General features: G+C 45.1%; 1 protein-coding gene across 1 annotated transcript in view; it reads right to left on the minus strand.

The window, feature by feature from the left end:
* LOC149441590 (transmembrane protein 132A-like) overlaps window positions 1-15,162 on the minus strand; it is a 555,893-nt gene that overhangs the window by 434,850 nt on the left and 105,881 nt on the right. Inside the window, exon 3 of the mRNA XM_089657142.1 lies at window positions 12,531-12,740. Coding sequence (XP_089513268.1) covers window positions 12,531-12,740 — 210 coding nt within the window. The remainder of the gene's footprint in view (window positions 1-12,530; window positions 12,741-15,162) is intronic.

Raw genomic sequence — 15,162 nt, forward strand, 5'->3', positions numbered from 1 at the left:
AGATGATGACCAGACCGGCAATCGGAAGTGTCGATGACCAGACCATAGAAGGAAGCTCTGATGTCCTGTGGGAAAGACCAGATGCCAGGGATCGATCCGGAGACGACAACCTGACGACCCAGGCCACCAAGGGCCAGTCCAGAGGGAGAGACCCGCCTATGAGAACGTCCCAAAGACCCATCATGCGGAAGATCCTACGGACCCTGATGTGGATGTGTACGACCAGCCAGGCCAGCCTCATCGCAAGACCAGGACCGTCATCGGGAATACTCATCCAGGAAGCACCCGGATTCATATTAACTGACAAGCACATCATTACCCAAAAGGTCTGTGTCAGCATCGACCCAAAGACTTCTACGGAAAGACGCTACAAACCCCAAAGCATCCAATCCCCAGAAATTAAAGAATGGTACAATATGCGCATCAGTACAGCACAAGCTCGGGTTGAGGAAATTCTGATCCAAGCTCGCAAACCATTTGTCCCGGTAGCCACGGCTCAGGAGAAAAGGCCAAAGAGATTCATTGGAGCTTTAATTGCCGGACTCATATTCACAGTTTTAGGAACCGTGGTCTCCACTACCATGTCGGCCGCTAATTCTGTTTCAGTAAAGACTCTCACCACCGAAATTGAACATTTACAGATGAGCATCAAAGCAATTCACCACAAACTTGAACTGCAGAAAGCGGGGTTGATAGACTTACTCACCGTCATCAACGATACCGTGGTAACTGTCAATATGCATTCAGAATTGATTACCCATAGACTTGCATCAGACTCATGAACTGTTCAAAAGAGAGCTACTGTTCATTCAGGAACCCATATTCTTTCACACCTTAGCCTTCCTGAATGAGATACAAAGCGGTATGAATGACCTTTCTCATGGATACATTCCACTATATTTTGTGTCCACTGAGATGGTCAGGAACTTACTCCAGCGGGTCAACGGGGGTGAAGTGGAGGACTTCCAAGTCAACCTAGCCTTCGAGATGGGAAGTGCAATGCCCCTCTACATCAATCCAGATGATCTCGAAGTGTGTTTTCTGTTGGCCATACCCTATGTCTCCTCTAAAAACGTGTTTCAAGTAAAGACAATTCACAATGTCGGAATATGGAAAGGGGACATTCACATCCAGATAAAGACTCCTGATCTGATCGCCTACCAGCCATGGGTGCCAGATCTGTACGCCATCCCTATCTTGGATGAATGCACCCGGTTCAAAGACATTAACTATCAATGTATTGGGAATCCGTTTGTATACGATGCTACCCATGCATTATGCGGACTAGAATATGATAAACACGGTTCCGAGAGATGTGAGGTAAAAATGAGAAAAGCTACCGACCCATCAGAAGTACAAGCAATACTCGTTAAAGATGAATGGTTTGTCAGCACGGCATTAAAAAATATGAGCATATTCTACGAAAAGCAGATAATGAGCCGAGTTATAGCATTACCCGCTTTAGTGTCCATCATCAAAGTACCACCCAACTCGAGAATAACTATCGGGAAAACCACCCTTTACCCAATTGGAAATGAGGTATGGGAAGAAGAGGTTGAGAGTGTTGATGCCTTTCAACATCAAGAAATACCCATGAATCCAGACCTGAAATTCTTATTGGAACACAAGCCCAATCACGCCATCCAAATGACGATCAAGAAAGACAACCTGTCAGTTGAGAACTTTGATTTTTCTGAAGAAGACCATATCCTATTGGATAGTCGATCCCACTCTATCCCAATGGACATCATTGTTTTCAGCTTTATTGGACTGGCAGTAATATGGTTGACCATCCTAACCATACGAGTTGTGAAAATCTCACAAAGACTTAACCAGCAAATACCTACCATGCTAAGACTTGTCACCGGAGAAGACGAACGGTCACCCTAATCAAAAGTCCCACTCACAGTTTGCGATACAGACACCCATCGATATGTGCCTGTACCTCAAAAAAGGGGGATCTGTAGTGACTTTTGGGGGACTATTTATTAAAAATATGATTTCATTCCAAAAGTAAGAAGCCCAGCCGTCTGTTAGGGGTTAACCTTTCTTGGTTAGAATTCAAATGACCTTCTAGTGAATCACACACACAATGAGTGGAAGAGACTTGTTCCAGAGACAATATGCTATTTGAATTTCTACAGGTAATCAAACAAAGTCCCAGGAAAGATAATGGTGGGATCTGATGTTGGTTACTCTAAGACCTGGCAAAAGTATGTTTTCTAAACAAATGCCATTGTCTGTTGAAAATTAGGAGATTTCACCTGCAAGAAAGTTAATTATAAAGTCAAATACCACTGTTGGACTTCCAAACAGTGAGTCATCACACCTGACCAAAATAACAATGGTGAGAGGAGACTTGTAGGTTTGAGAAGATTAAATAAAACCTTGGAGAGTGTGATGAGCCAACAAACTTCTCCAACTGTCACTATTATCCACTAAGGTTACAAGTAAACTGGTTGTTTACCCTAACTCCTACACAATGGACAGGTAAACAGAGGGTTTCCTACTCATGGGAACTTCTTTTCTAAAACGAAAAGGTTAAACTTAGGGCATATAAAGCTAAGAACTGGATATATCTACCCACAGAGACATTATCAAAAAGCATATTATCAATGGGATGTTATAAAGAGTATGTTTCCACACACAAAAATATATTCAGCAGAGTTTGGGATTGCATACCACTAAATTAAGTATGAAATGGTGAAAAGTAAGATATTTTGTGAATTGGTATCAGTTGTATGTTTCCATCAGAAAGCAAATGTTTCACACAAGTTTGAATCTCAGGGAAATGAAAAACTGAATGCACATATATCTTTCTATGGTTCTTATCCAAGAATGAGTAGTAAAATCAACTATATTTGGATAAGACATAGATATAATACCTAAAGTTACCTTGGTTTCCAATCAAGGCATGAGTCATCATTAATACTCAAATTGTTTCGTGATCCCTGACTGCCCCCCAGTGGACAGGTGAGAGATATCTTATGTACACACACTTCTCGACCGGCCAATCAAAAAGCCTGTTGGGAGGGTCTTTTAAAACAATGGTTTGGATGGTATAAAAAAGCCATGCACCTCACATAATGATCATGCTAAAAAAAAAAAAAAGAAAAGCTAAAGAAAAAACAACCAACAAAAGGAAGGAGATCTGAAAAGCTGAAGAAATCTGAAGAGCTGAAATCTGTCCCATCTGAAGAACTACTCTCAATCTTTCAATATTACTTCTAAATCTTCTAGAGCTGCTTCTCAAAAAATTTTTTTTTTAAAAAACTTCTACTAGACTCCTAAACTTCTGAACTTATACAATCCTACACTTTTTCTCAACACTACAACCTATTGCACTATCTCTCACTTGCTCCCTGCGGCCATTCTTCTGAAGGAGTTCAGCTGCCGACTGGACCCACTGGGGAGGCGTCATAATCCAGGTTCTGGGTGTGGTGAGACTGCTAACAGTTGATATTGTATTTTATATTTCCTCTCTTGCATAGATTGATAGTAATTGTATTGGGTGTTTAGTATATATATATATATATATATATATATATAGAGAGAGAGAGAGAGAGAATTATTACTGCTAAGAATTATTTGGTATAATATTGAAATTATAAATATTGCATAATTCATTAATTTGTAGTTGGTTATAGTGCGATTTATCAGGGAATATTTTCTCACATTTCTATGGCCACGTTTTGGGAGAAATGATCTCTGAAGTACTATAAATTACCACTTATCACTAAATTTAAATTTTAATCTTTACTATTACCTATATCTGTTGTTTGATGTATAGAATTAGTATATCATATTTTTGATTATATGTACATTCATCACCAGTCTTTTGCGTTTGTGTTAATATATAGATAAATTTTGTACATAAATAAATTTATTTATTTATTATAAGGCAATTTTTGTGTATATGGTACGAAATCATACTGGCTAAAAGGACTCAAGGTATATTACTAAGTGGTGATCAAATTATTAAGGTGTCCAAATTATTGGTTCATTAAATATTTGCTGTATTTTAACGGCAGGAGGCACTGCGATATTTTGTTTAAGGGAAAGGACACCGCCCCATATAATTTAGAATAAATTCTTACATAAACCACCACAACATGACAATTGGCAACTCAAAAGACAATGTAGTGGGGGCGTGGTCTGCATATGGTTGAGTGAGGATGTGTGGTGTTTGAGCTTCTGGGCTTTCTGCAGCTTTCTGTGCCAGAATTACAGTATCCTGTAATTACAGTATACTGTAAACGCCCGCACATCTGGCCCCAGAGCAGAACTCCCGCATTTATTTTCTGAAACTTCAAGGCCCAGCACCGGTCCCAAGATGGCAGAGCCACACAGGCACAACACCAATGCGCATAAACCTCAAGCTCCCCCAACATCTCCCTCAGTAGGCTCAGATTCCTACTCTGATGTCCCGGCGGCCTTCTCCTCCAGACTACCTACACCCTTGATCCACCCAAGCACCCCATTATCCAGGCCTTACCTATGAAAGCAGACACAGAAGCTCATTCTCTGGGTGGAGGAGATGCACAGGAGGGACCTTCACTCAGTGCAATCAGATGTCCATTCGCTGGCAGACCGCCTTACTACTGGAGAAACTTCTTTTGCCACACTAGAACAGCAGGTTACCATCTTGGAGAAGGCCCAGACACCAAGGTAGATACAGCAGTGGCGCTTCAACTGCATTTGGAGGACCTGGAAGACTGGAGCCAAAGAAGCAACTTAGGGCTCCCGCAGCCTCCCTGAGGCTACAAGCTCATAAAACCTTCGGGACTCTGTCACCGCTAATTTTCATGAGGTAATGGACTCCTCTCCTCCTGCTGACCTAACTTTTTACAAAGTCCATAGGGGGCTGGGCCCGAAACCTTCAGACCCGAATAGGCCATGGGATGTGATCTGCCGTCTCATTGCATTCAAAAAGGAAGCCATCCTCCATAAATTGTGGACGTCTGGCGCGATCGACTTTGAAGGCGCCTCAGTGAAGATCCTTCCTGACCTTATCAGAGCCACTCTGCAACGGCAAGCACTTCTGCGTCCTATCCTAGACAGGGCCTCCCAACTGAGCTTCTCCTACTGCTGGGGATTCCCCCTCTTGGTGACCATCCATAAAACATATCTCATCTTCTACACTCTGTACCCAGGCAGAATTGCTCGACCTTTTAACTTTCCTGGAAGTTGATCCATTCCTAATGCGTAATTGGCTCCAGCTATTTCCTCAGCAACCGGGCTGCCCGGGAGCACTGTCATCTCGACTAGATTTTCCACTGTGCCCACAAAGGGCAAGGAGAAGACCTCGGAATCTTACTGCAGACGTGAATCCTGAGGATCGGAACTTCTGAGGCCATGCTCTGTTCTTATTCACCTCATGTCCTCCACAGTCACCTGGAGATCCCCAAATGACTTCATCTTAGTCCTTCCCTTTTCTTTTCTACCATTTAGAGAACCCTTCCTGCTGTAAAGCAAGGTCAAGGCCCCTATCAACAACTCACTGGTAATCTGTATGCTGCTGCAGGGGCCATGCCCTACTGTCCTAACCCCCTTTAGCAGTCATGTACTAGGATTCATCTTTGACCTGTGAACAAGCTTGGACTATTTTACATCAGAGGGTTTTACACCTCAGTGTTTTCTATGACTTCAGGGTGAGCCAATGCCACTGAAGCCTATTCCTACTTCCCAATTGGTTAGGGAGAGACATTTGCTAGCGGAGTTATAACCACTATATAAAAATGTGTGTCTTTTCTTTCAGGCCTCCCTCAGGACTGGGGGACCCACCTAGGTGGGTGGACCTCTGCCCCTATGGTGGCCTATTTCTAGTGATTATGGCAGATCTGTGTCGATGACATGCTGTTTATCTTGGCATATGCTGTCTTTGCAACTGTGACATTGCTAAATCCCATTCCTCTGCTGCTGCAAGGGCTTTGCCCCTTAATTTTTTTTTCACTTGCACTGTGTAAGACAGCATATTTATGCATCCATTTCCCCTGCGCATCTCCTCAGTGAACTCCCCGGAGGGTTCCATTCCTCACTGTTTCTGCTGCCACTAGTACACATTGTAGCAGTTGACATTTTGACTTCATGTGCTCTATGGGCTGCGAGAGGGGCCCATGGACCCTTCCTGTTACACTTGTTTGGAGTTGGGAGCCCAGAGAGCTTGACAGGCTTGGGCAACGTAGGTGGCATTCCCCGTTGGATTTGGAGCCCCCGTTTTGCGGGGGTGACCCTTATCCCTCAGAGACGCCTTTTTCTCATATATTAATTGCATGATTTTAATAGTCCTCAGTATTGATGGGGAGATGTGGTCCTTGCATAGGCGGAGTGTAAAAAGGATGTATTCGTAAGGATATGGCCAAACTGGTATGGGTCTTCTCTGTCCCGGTTATTCACTGAAACAAGATGGACTTTCTATATTGTGGGTTTGGTGCTGCTGACCTGTTCAATGATCCCACCACTATACTGATGGCACAATGTTTTGATATGTTACCAATGGGACCAGACCTTGTTACCCTCTGTTTGCACTCACTCTGGAACCTTTTCTTTGCAAGGTTTGCTTAAACCCAGACATTACTGGCCTTCCTGTTGGGGACACTCAGATTAAAGTCTCAGCCTACGTGGATGACATGCTCTTTTCTTTGACTAATCTATCTCTCTCCCCAATCTACTTCAGGAGCTCCACTTCTATGGCGCTATATCTCACCTTAAGATACATTTCTGCAAATCTGAAGTGACGGGAGTCACAGTCCCCCTTGTCATGCTTCAAACTCTGCAAACTAATTTTAGGCTTAGGTGGACAGAGGTTGCTTTAAGATATTTATGTATGTACATTCAGGCCAATTTGTCCCGCACTTTTGATCTGAACTTCCCACCAATCATTGCCATGGTCCATAAATTTATGGAGTCTTGACACCATGGCCTTCACTCCTGGTTTGACAGCTGCAATATAATTAAAATAAGCATCCTTATAATTAAAATAAGCATCCTCCCGAAATTTCCTCACTTGTTTCAGGCATTGCCTATTGCTATACCCCTACGACACCTTCAGAAAATACACTCGTAGTGCCGGATGTTCATAAGTATTACTTAGCAGCTCACTTGAACAGATTGAAAGACTGGTGTCGCCACTGTGACACTAAACTTTGGACATGGACTGAACAAGCTCAAAGCCAAATACCACTGCAGGGCACACCTTGGCTCCTTGGAGCACTGCCAGCTCACCTTAAATTACACCCCTTGATAGGCACAATGATCTGGATCTGCTTTAGGATTTTCAAGGTGTCTGTACTGTCAACCTTGGATTCTCCTCTTTTTCTAGTCCTAGAAAACCCAGAATTCCGTCCGGGCCTTCAGGAGGGACCACTTCGCTCAATCCTTACTGAGGGTAGATCTCTGGCCTTGCCCTTCTTAAAGGCAGCTGCCTGGCCTACCATATAGACCCTGATGAGTAACTTGGGAACCTTTTGCTTGGACTTTTGGAGGGTAATACAATTACACCATTTCTTGCACTCTTTGGCACTCCCTAGCCAGTTTGGCCGCACAATGACCCCCCCTTTTGGAGGAATACTGCTCAAACCTCTTCCTCAAGCTTCCTCTCCAAAATGTACACTTTGTTGATTACTCCACCAGATGACCATTCTATACTATTTTTTGAGAAATGGCCAGACTGTAGTGGATCGAGGAGGTTGTTGTCAGTGAGGTGGGCAATTGTAGACTAAGCGCTCAAGGAGCTTGGAAGTAAATGGCAGCAGGGAGATGGGTCTAAGGTTGTTCAGGTCAGTGGGGTCCAGGGAGGGTTTTTTGAGCATGGGGGTGATGTGCGCGTGCTTTAGGGGGGAGGGGAATGCACCAGCAGAGAGGGAGAGATTGAAGATGTGGGTGAGGGAGCATAGGATGGAGGAGGAGGGTGCCTGGAGGAGTTATGTGGGGACAGGGTCAAGGGGGCAAGTGGTGAGGAGGGCTTCTGAGAAGACCTTGGTGACCTCCTCAGTGGTGGCAAGGCTGAAGGAGCGGAGTGTTGGGAAGGTAATAGTGTGCGGGATGTTAGATGTGGTGGGGGGCAGGTCGTTTGCAAGGTCAGAGGAGGGGAGAGTTGGTGGGGTTATGGTGTGACGGAGGCTAGGTGGGGAGGTAGGTTGAGCATTGGCGATGTCCTTACGGATTGCGTCGATCTTATTTTGGAAGTGATTGGCATTCTCGTGGGAGGTGAGTGAGGTACTGGGTGGGGGTGGGGGTGGGGGAGAGGGTAGGGAGTTGAAAGTGGAGAAGAGCTGGCGAGGACTGGAGGAGAGGGTGTTGATGAGGGTTACGAAGTAAGCTTGTTTGGCGGCATGGAGGGAGGAGGTGTAGGTGAGGAAGGCGGATTTGTAGAGGGAGAACACTCGAGGGGATCTGGTTTTGCGCCATAGTCGCTCCAGCGTGCGACTGCGTCATTTAAGATTTTTAGTGTGGTCGTTCTGCCACCAGGGTTGAAGCAGTCAGGGTCGAATGCTACGTGTGGTTAGGGGTGCTAAGGAGTCTAAGGCAGCTGACAGCGAGTTGTTATACGCAGTAGTGGCCAGGTCGGGGCAGGACAGTGGAAGGATACTGTCGTACAGACGGTCAGCAAGAGTGGAGAGAGGCTGGGTTCAGGTTGCAGAGGTTATGGCTGGTGATGGTTTGACGTTCGGGGGGGAGGTGCTAGAGGACGGGGAGATAGAGAATGTAATGAGGTTGTGGTCAGAGAGAGGGAAAGGGGTATTAGTGAGGTTGTGGGGGGTGCAGAGATGGGAGAAAACTAGGTCCAGGGTGTTCCCGTCGGCGTGGGTGGAGGACTGTGTGCACTGTGTGAGTGCAAAAGAAAAGGTTAAGTGGAGGAGTTGGGATGTAGCCGGGTTGTTGACATTGATAGGGATATTGAAGTCACTAAGGATGATAGTGGGTAGCTCAGGAGGAGAGGAAGAAGGGCAGCCAGGCGGAAAAGTCGTCAAGGAAGCAGGATATGGGTCCAAGAGGCTGATAGATTACTGCAATCCTCAGAGGGGTGGGGGAGAAGAGTCGGATGCAGTGGGCCTCGGAGGAGAAGGATAGAGAGGGGGGGGTTTGGAAGGACTTGGAAGGTGCTCAGCGGTGATAAGAGCATGCCGACCCCACCACCTCAGCGACCACTCGGTCTAGGTAAATGGGACCAGAAAAGACCTCCATAGGACAGTGCCGCAGGGGAGGTGGAATCAGTGGCTTGGATACAGGTTTCGGTGACCGCTAGGAGGTTGAGAGAGTGGGAGATAAAGAGGTCATGGATGGCGGTGAGCTTGTTGCAAACTGATCGGGTGTTCAGGAGTGCAACCAAGAGTGGAGGGGTGGATGCGGGGAGGAGGGGGACAGGTATAAGGTTGATGGGGTTGCGGTGGTTTGTGGGAGTAGGAGGGTGCCTAGTGGGTGAGTGAGGTGGTGAGGGGCCAGGGTTTGGGGAGATATCCCTGACGGTAAGGAGGAGAAGGAGGGTGAGAAAGCTGGCATGGGAGCGGGATGTGCAAGAGCGTGAGGGTCTGTTAGTGGTGGCGTGTGGGTCGGTGGGAGAGTGGCGTATCAGGAGGAGGTGGTAAGAGCCGTAGTGGGGAGAGGGAAGTAGTGAGGGTCCGCTGTATAGTTGTTTTGGGGGAGTAGGGGGGTAGAGGGAGGAGATTTTGTGAATGGAGAGGAGTACGAGGAGGATGAGTACAGGTGGCATATTAGGAGGGTAAGCGGAGTGGTGGTCAGTTGAGGGAGGTGAAAGGTTTCACATCAGGGCGTATAGATGCGGAGAGTCTGTCGCGCAGTGGCGGAGGAGTCCATCTGTGGGAGGGAAAGTGGTGGGCAGCTGGGTCTGCTGCTGGCTAGTCACGGCAGACTGTGGGTGCTGTAAGCCGGCATCTGGAGGTGCTGAAGGAAGAAGGGCACGGCGTCTGGAGGTGCTGTGGGGCACGGCGTCTGGAGGTGCTGTAGGGCACGGCGTCTGTAGGCCGACGTCTGTAGATGCTGTAGGCTAGGCGTCTGTGGGTGTTGTGGGCCGGCGCTTGTAGGTGCTGTGGGACGGCACTTGTGGGTGCTATAGGGCCTGGCGCCTGTGGGTGTTGTAGGCCTTACTGTCTACATGTTTGTTTGTTTTTATATTATACCAGATGAGACCTCTGTATACACTTGTTATGTGTCTCTATTAGTTTGTACAGACATGGCTATTTTGTTTTGTACTCTGATGTTCTCTTTATCACATTGGTAACAGAATGTGTTGGAACCTGCCTTTTCTTCTTTGAAAAAAAATTTGTAGTGGTATCAGGCATACACATATAGAAATGTAATTTAGGGTCAAGCAGGTCAGCCATCTTGTAGTCTACCAATGCTCTTCAGGGTTCCCATAACACATCCATAGGCTCCAGTGACAGTTGAACCACACTCAGCTCTCCTACACCTGGATGATTAATGGACGACCAGACAAAGGAGTCAGAAGTTATAAGGCTCTTAACCCTTTACCTCTCTACAGGTGCTGCAATCCCTTCCAAAGAAGCTCATCCTGTTCTGCTAAGGTCCATATCCAGAAGCTGACTCTGAATGACATTTCTATATGTATGTGCCTGTTATAAGTACATTGTCTTGTAAGTTTCCAACGGTCGTGTGAATAAATGAGCTTTTATACTGCTACACTCAGATGCACCCTCTGCTGTCCTTATCTATTGCATGCAATACCTATGTCAAAATAAGAAGATAAATTTTCCCCATCAATTTACATGGCCATGTGTACCCTTTGAATGTGTTCAACTGTAAGTGATAATGAACTTAATTTTCTTGGAAATCCCTTTTTTATACAGTTGTGTTCAAAATAATAGCAGTGTGTTGAAAAAAGTGAATAAAGCTCAAAATTCTTCTAATAGCTTTTATTTCCATACACACAAATGCATTGGGAACACTACACATTCTATTCCAAATCAAAACAAGAAAAATAGATCAAATTTGTGTTGTTCCTCTAAAAAAATTGAAGAAAATTGAATATTAGACTGTTCAGAAAAATAGCAGTGTTTTTATTCTTCTTTACAAACTCAGACATTCACTACATAAACTGAAAAATGTTTGAAGATTTTGCTTTCCTTTGAATCACTTAATATTTAGTTGTATAACCACTGTTTCTGTGAACTGCTGTACATCTGTGTTGCATGGAGACAACCAACTTCTGGCACCTGTGAACAGGTATTCCAGCCCAGGACGATTGGACTACATTCCGCAGTTCTTCTCTATTTCTTGGTTTTGCCTCAGAAACTGCATTTTTGATGTCACCCCACAAGTTTTCTATTAGATTAAGATCCGGGGATTGGGCTGGCCACTCCATAACATCAATCTTGTTGGTCTGGAACCAAGATGTTGCACGTTTACTGGTGTGTTTGGGGTCGTTGTCTTGTTGGAACACCCATTTCAAGGGCATTTCCTCTTCAGCATAAGGCAGCATGACCTCTTCAAGTATTCAGATGTATTCAAACTGATCCATGATCCCTGGTATGCGATAAATAGGCCCAACACCGTAGTATGAGAAACATCCCCATATCATGATGCTTGCGCAACCATGCTTCACTGTCTTCACAGTGTACTGTGGCTTGAATTCAGTGTTTGGGGGTCATCTGACAAACTCTCTCTGGCCACTAGACCCAAAAAGAACAATCTTACTTTCATCAGTCCACAAAATGTTACGCCATTTTCTCTTTAGGTCAGTCAATGTGCTCTTTGGCAAATTGTAACCTCTTCAGCACGTCTATTTTTCAACAGTGGGACTCTGCGGGGGCTTCTTGCAGATAGCTTGGCTTCACATAGGCATATTCTAATTGTAACAGTACTCACAGGTAACTTTAGACCTTCTTTGATCTTCCTGGAGCGGATTGTTGGCTGAGTCCTTGCCATTTTGGCTATTCTTCTATCCATTCGAATGGTAGTTTTTCACTTTCTTCCACGTCTTACAGGTTTTGGTTGCCATTTTAAAGCATTTGCGATCATTTTAGCTGAGCAGCACTGTAACCAGCATATACAACATTTGCTGCCTTCCTTCCTTAAATAAGGGCAATAATTGCCACCTGCTTTTCAAAGAATGAATGACCTCACTAATAGAACTCCACACTGCTATTATTTTGAACTTGCCCCTTTTAATTAGTGATTCAATTACACAGAATCAGCAGCATGCATGTCATGACTGTTGGGTCTGTTGGATTTCTACTACTCTACTACACCTGCTAGTAAATTATTTGCCATGTAGAAATATCATTTCTACCTAAAACAGTGATTGATCAGGTTAGTGATGTCTGACTGCTATTATTTTGAACACAACTGTATAAACAGTATGGGATATGGTATAGTGTCAGAACTAATATAGGAGAGAAAATTATTTTGAATATATTTTTATAAATTGATATAATTGCTCAATCACTGACTAATGTGTTTGTCTCCAAATCATTTGGTGGTCTACATTACCCCAGCAATGGGTAAAATAATTATGATACATACATGCATAGTGAAAGACTATGATTACCCACCTCAATTCTGCAAAACCCTTGAACTTTGAGGTCTCCATGATGTAATGCTTGCACACTCACACATTGGTTCTGGGGTACTCTCGAGTGCAAGTCACCCCCTGTCCGATGAAACAAAATGTGTGTAACAGGGTCAGAAGGGGTTACTTCTCCCCTAATCACCTCTCCACGAATACCTTTCCCTTGGGCTCCTAGTACATCCCATGGTACACTCTGAAATTAAAAGGCAAAAAAAGTTTTTCAATGTATACCTATGTCACCAAATAGTCATAAATAAAATTTTTAATGATAAATACTTGCACCACTATTAAAAGCATATAGCTAAATGACACCTAAAATAAATTTTGGTCAAAGTGCAATGATAATGCATTATTCTTAGCGATAACCACAGCAGTCCAGTCAGGTCTTGGATGACTTGAGTAAGTCTATTTTACTTTTCTCAGGGAACAACCTCAGTCAAATACTGAACACAGAGCCAACAAATAGATAATACACTGATTAAAAGTTTAGAAGCGTTTTAGAACACCTCAATTTTTTTTGTAATTTCTGCAGTTCAATGTCTTAAGGTACTCTGAAAATAAAGCACAGAACAAATAAGCAATTGAACATAAAAAATAAATCATGGAATAATTTTCTTTAACCACCTCAGTACTGGGCATTTTAACCCCCTTCCTGCCCAGGCCAATTTTCCATTTTCAGCGCTGTCACATTTTGAATGACAAATTACTCAGTCATGCAACACTGTACCCAAATTAAATTTTTTTGATCATTTTCTTGAGACAGACAAATCTTTCCTTGGGTGGTATTTAATCACCACTGTGCTTTTTTTCTTTTTTTTTTTTGCTAAACATTTGTTATACAGTATAATATAGTTTCTGTTATAAAAATTTGACAAATAATTTTTCTTCTAAAATTTTGACCAAAATTAATTAACCCAAACCACGCTTTATTTGGTCTGTGTGAAAGTTATAGAGTCTACAAGCTATGGTACATATCAGTGAAAATTGATCAAACCTTAAGTACTGACTGCTTAATTTCTTGAGGCCCTAAAATTCACAATTTATCTTACATACGGTCACCAGTGCAGTACGGTGTCATCGCATAACTGATGTGGCGGTGATCAGGGATTGCAAACCTAAAAGAAATAGCCTCAAGGTCCACAAAGCATGTTACTATAAATAAGTAAACTGGGAGTCCCTAATCACCAACACAAGGAGAAACTGCATAAAAATACAACTAGTTGTGGACTCAACCCAAAAAAAACAAAAAAAAAACAATCACTTTTTTTTTTTACATACTGTCACCAGTGCAGTACGGCGTCATCGTATAACCGATGTGGCGGTGATCAGGCATACTGACAGGTGACAGTATGAAAAGTACCAGTTACACGTAACAGTGTTTCTGGGAAATTTTCCAGGATGGCAGGCCTGAGAGATGACTTGCTTAAAGTTTAAATTCCCCACCCTTTCCTCGACTCCTCAGTGCTGTAGGCCGGACGCCAGCCTACAGCACCCACAGACTGCAACTAGCCAGCTGCTAACCCAGCCGCCCACCACTCTCACTCTCCTCCTACAGATGGACACAGATGAACTCTGCCACGACATGACAGACTCTCCGCATCATCACGTCCCGATTGAAACTTCTCACCTCCCCGATCTGACCAGCACTCCGCTCACCCTAACATGCCACCTGCACTCCTCGTTTTCCTCTCCTCCATTCCCAAAATCGCCTCCCTCTACCCCCCTACTCCCCCAAAACAGCTATACATTGCTCCTTCACTTCTTCCTTCTCCCCACTACAGCTCTCACCACCTCCTCCTGATACTCCACTCTCCCGCCGACCCACACGCCACCACTAACAGATCCACACGCTCCTGCACATCCCGTTCCCATGCCACCTTCCTCACCCTTCTCCTTACCGCCGGGGACATCTCCCCGAACCCTGGCCCCCCACCTCCCCACTCCCCCTCTCGGCACCCCCCTACTCCCGCCAGCCGCCGCAACCCCTTCAACCTTATATCTGTCCCCCTCCTCCCCGCATCCACCCCTCCTCTCTCGGTTGCACTCCTGAACGCCCGTTCAGTTTGCAACAAGCTCACCGCCATCCATGACCTCTTTGTCTCCCACTCCCTCGAACCTCCTAGCGGTTACCGAAACCTGGATCCAAGCCACTGACTCCACCTCCCCTACAGCACTCACCTATGGAGGCCTCGTCTGGACCCACTCACCCAGACCGAGTGGTCGCAGAGGAGGTGGGGTCGGCATGCTCATGCCACTGCTGAGCACCTTCCAGGTCCTCCCTAACCCCCCCTCCCTATCCTTCTCCTCCTTCGAAGCCCACTGCATCCAGCTTTTCTCTCCCACCCCCCTGAGGATTGCAGTAATCTATCGGCCTCCTGGATCTGTATCCCTCTTCCTGGACGACTTTGCCGCCTGGCTTCCCTTCTTCCTCTCTTCCGAGCTACCGACCATCATCCTCGGGGATTTCAACATCCCCATCAATGTCAACAACCCGGCTACTTCCCAACTCCTCCTCATAACCTCCTCTTTCGCACTCACACAGCCCTCCACCCACACCTGGACCTTGTTTTCTCCCACCTCTGCACCCCCCACGACTTCACTAACACCCCCTTCCC

The sequence above is a fragment of the Staurois parvus genome, unplaced genomic scaffold (assembly GCF_062004578.1).
Source record: "Staurois parvus isolate SC_StPar_1 unplaced genomic scaffold, SC_StPar_1.0 ptg000969l, whole genome shotgun sequence".
NCBI classification, from domain to species: domain Eukaryota; kingdom Metazoa; phylum Chordata; class Amphibia; order Anura; family Ranidae; genus Staurois; species Staurois parvus.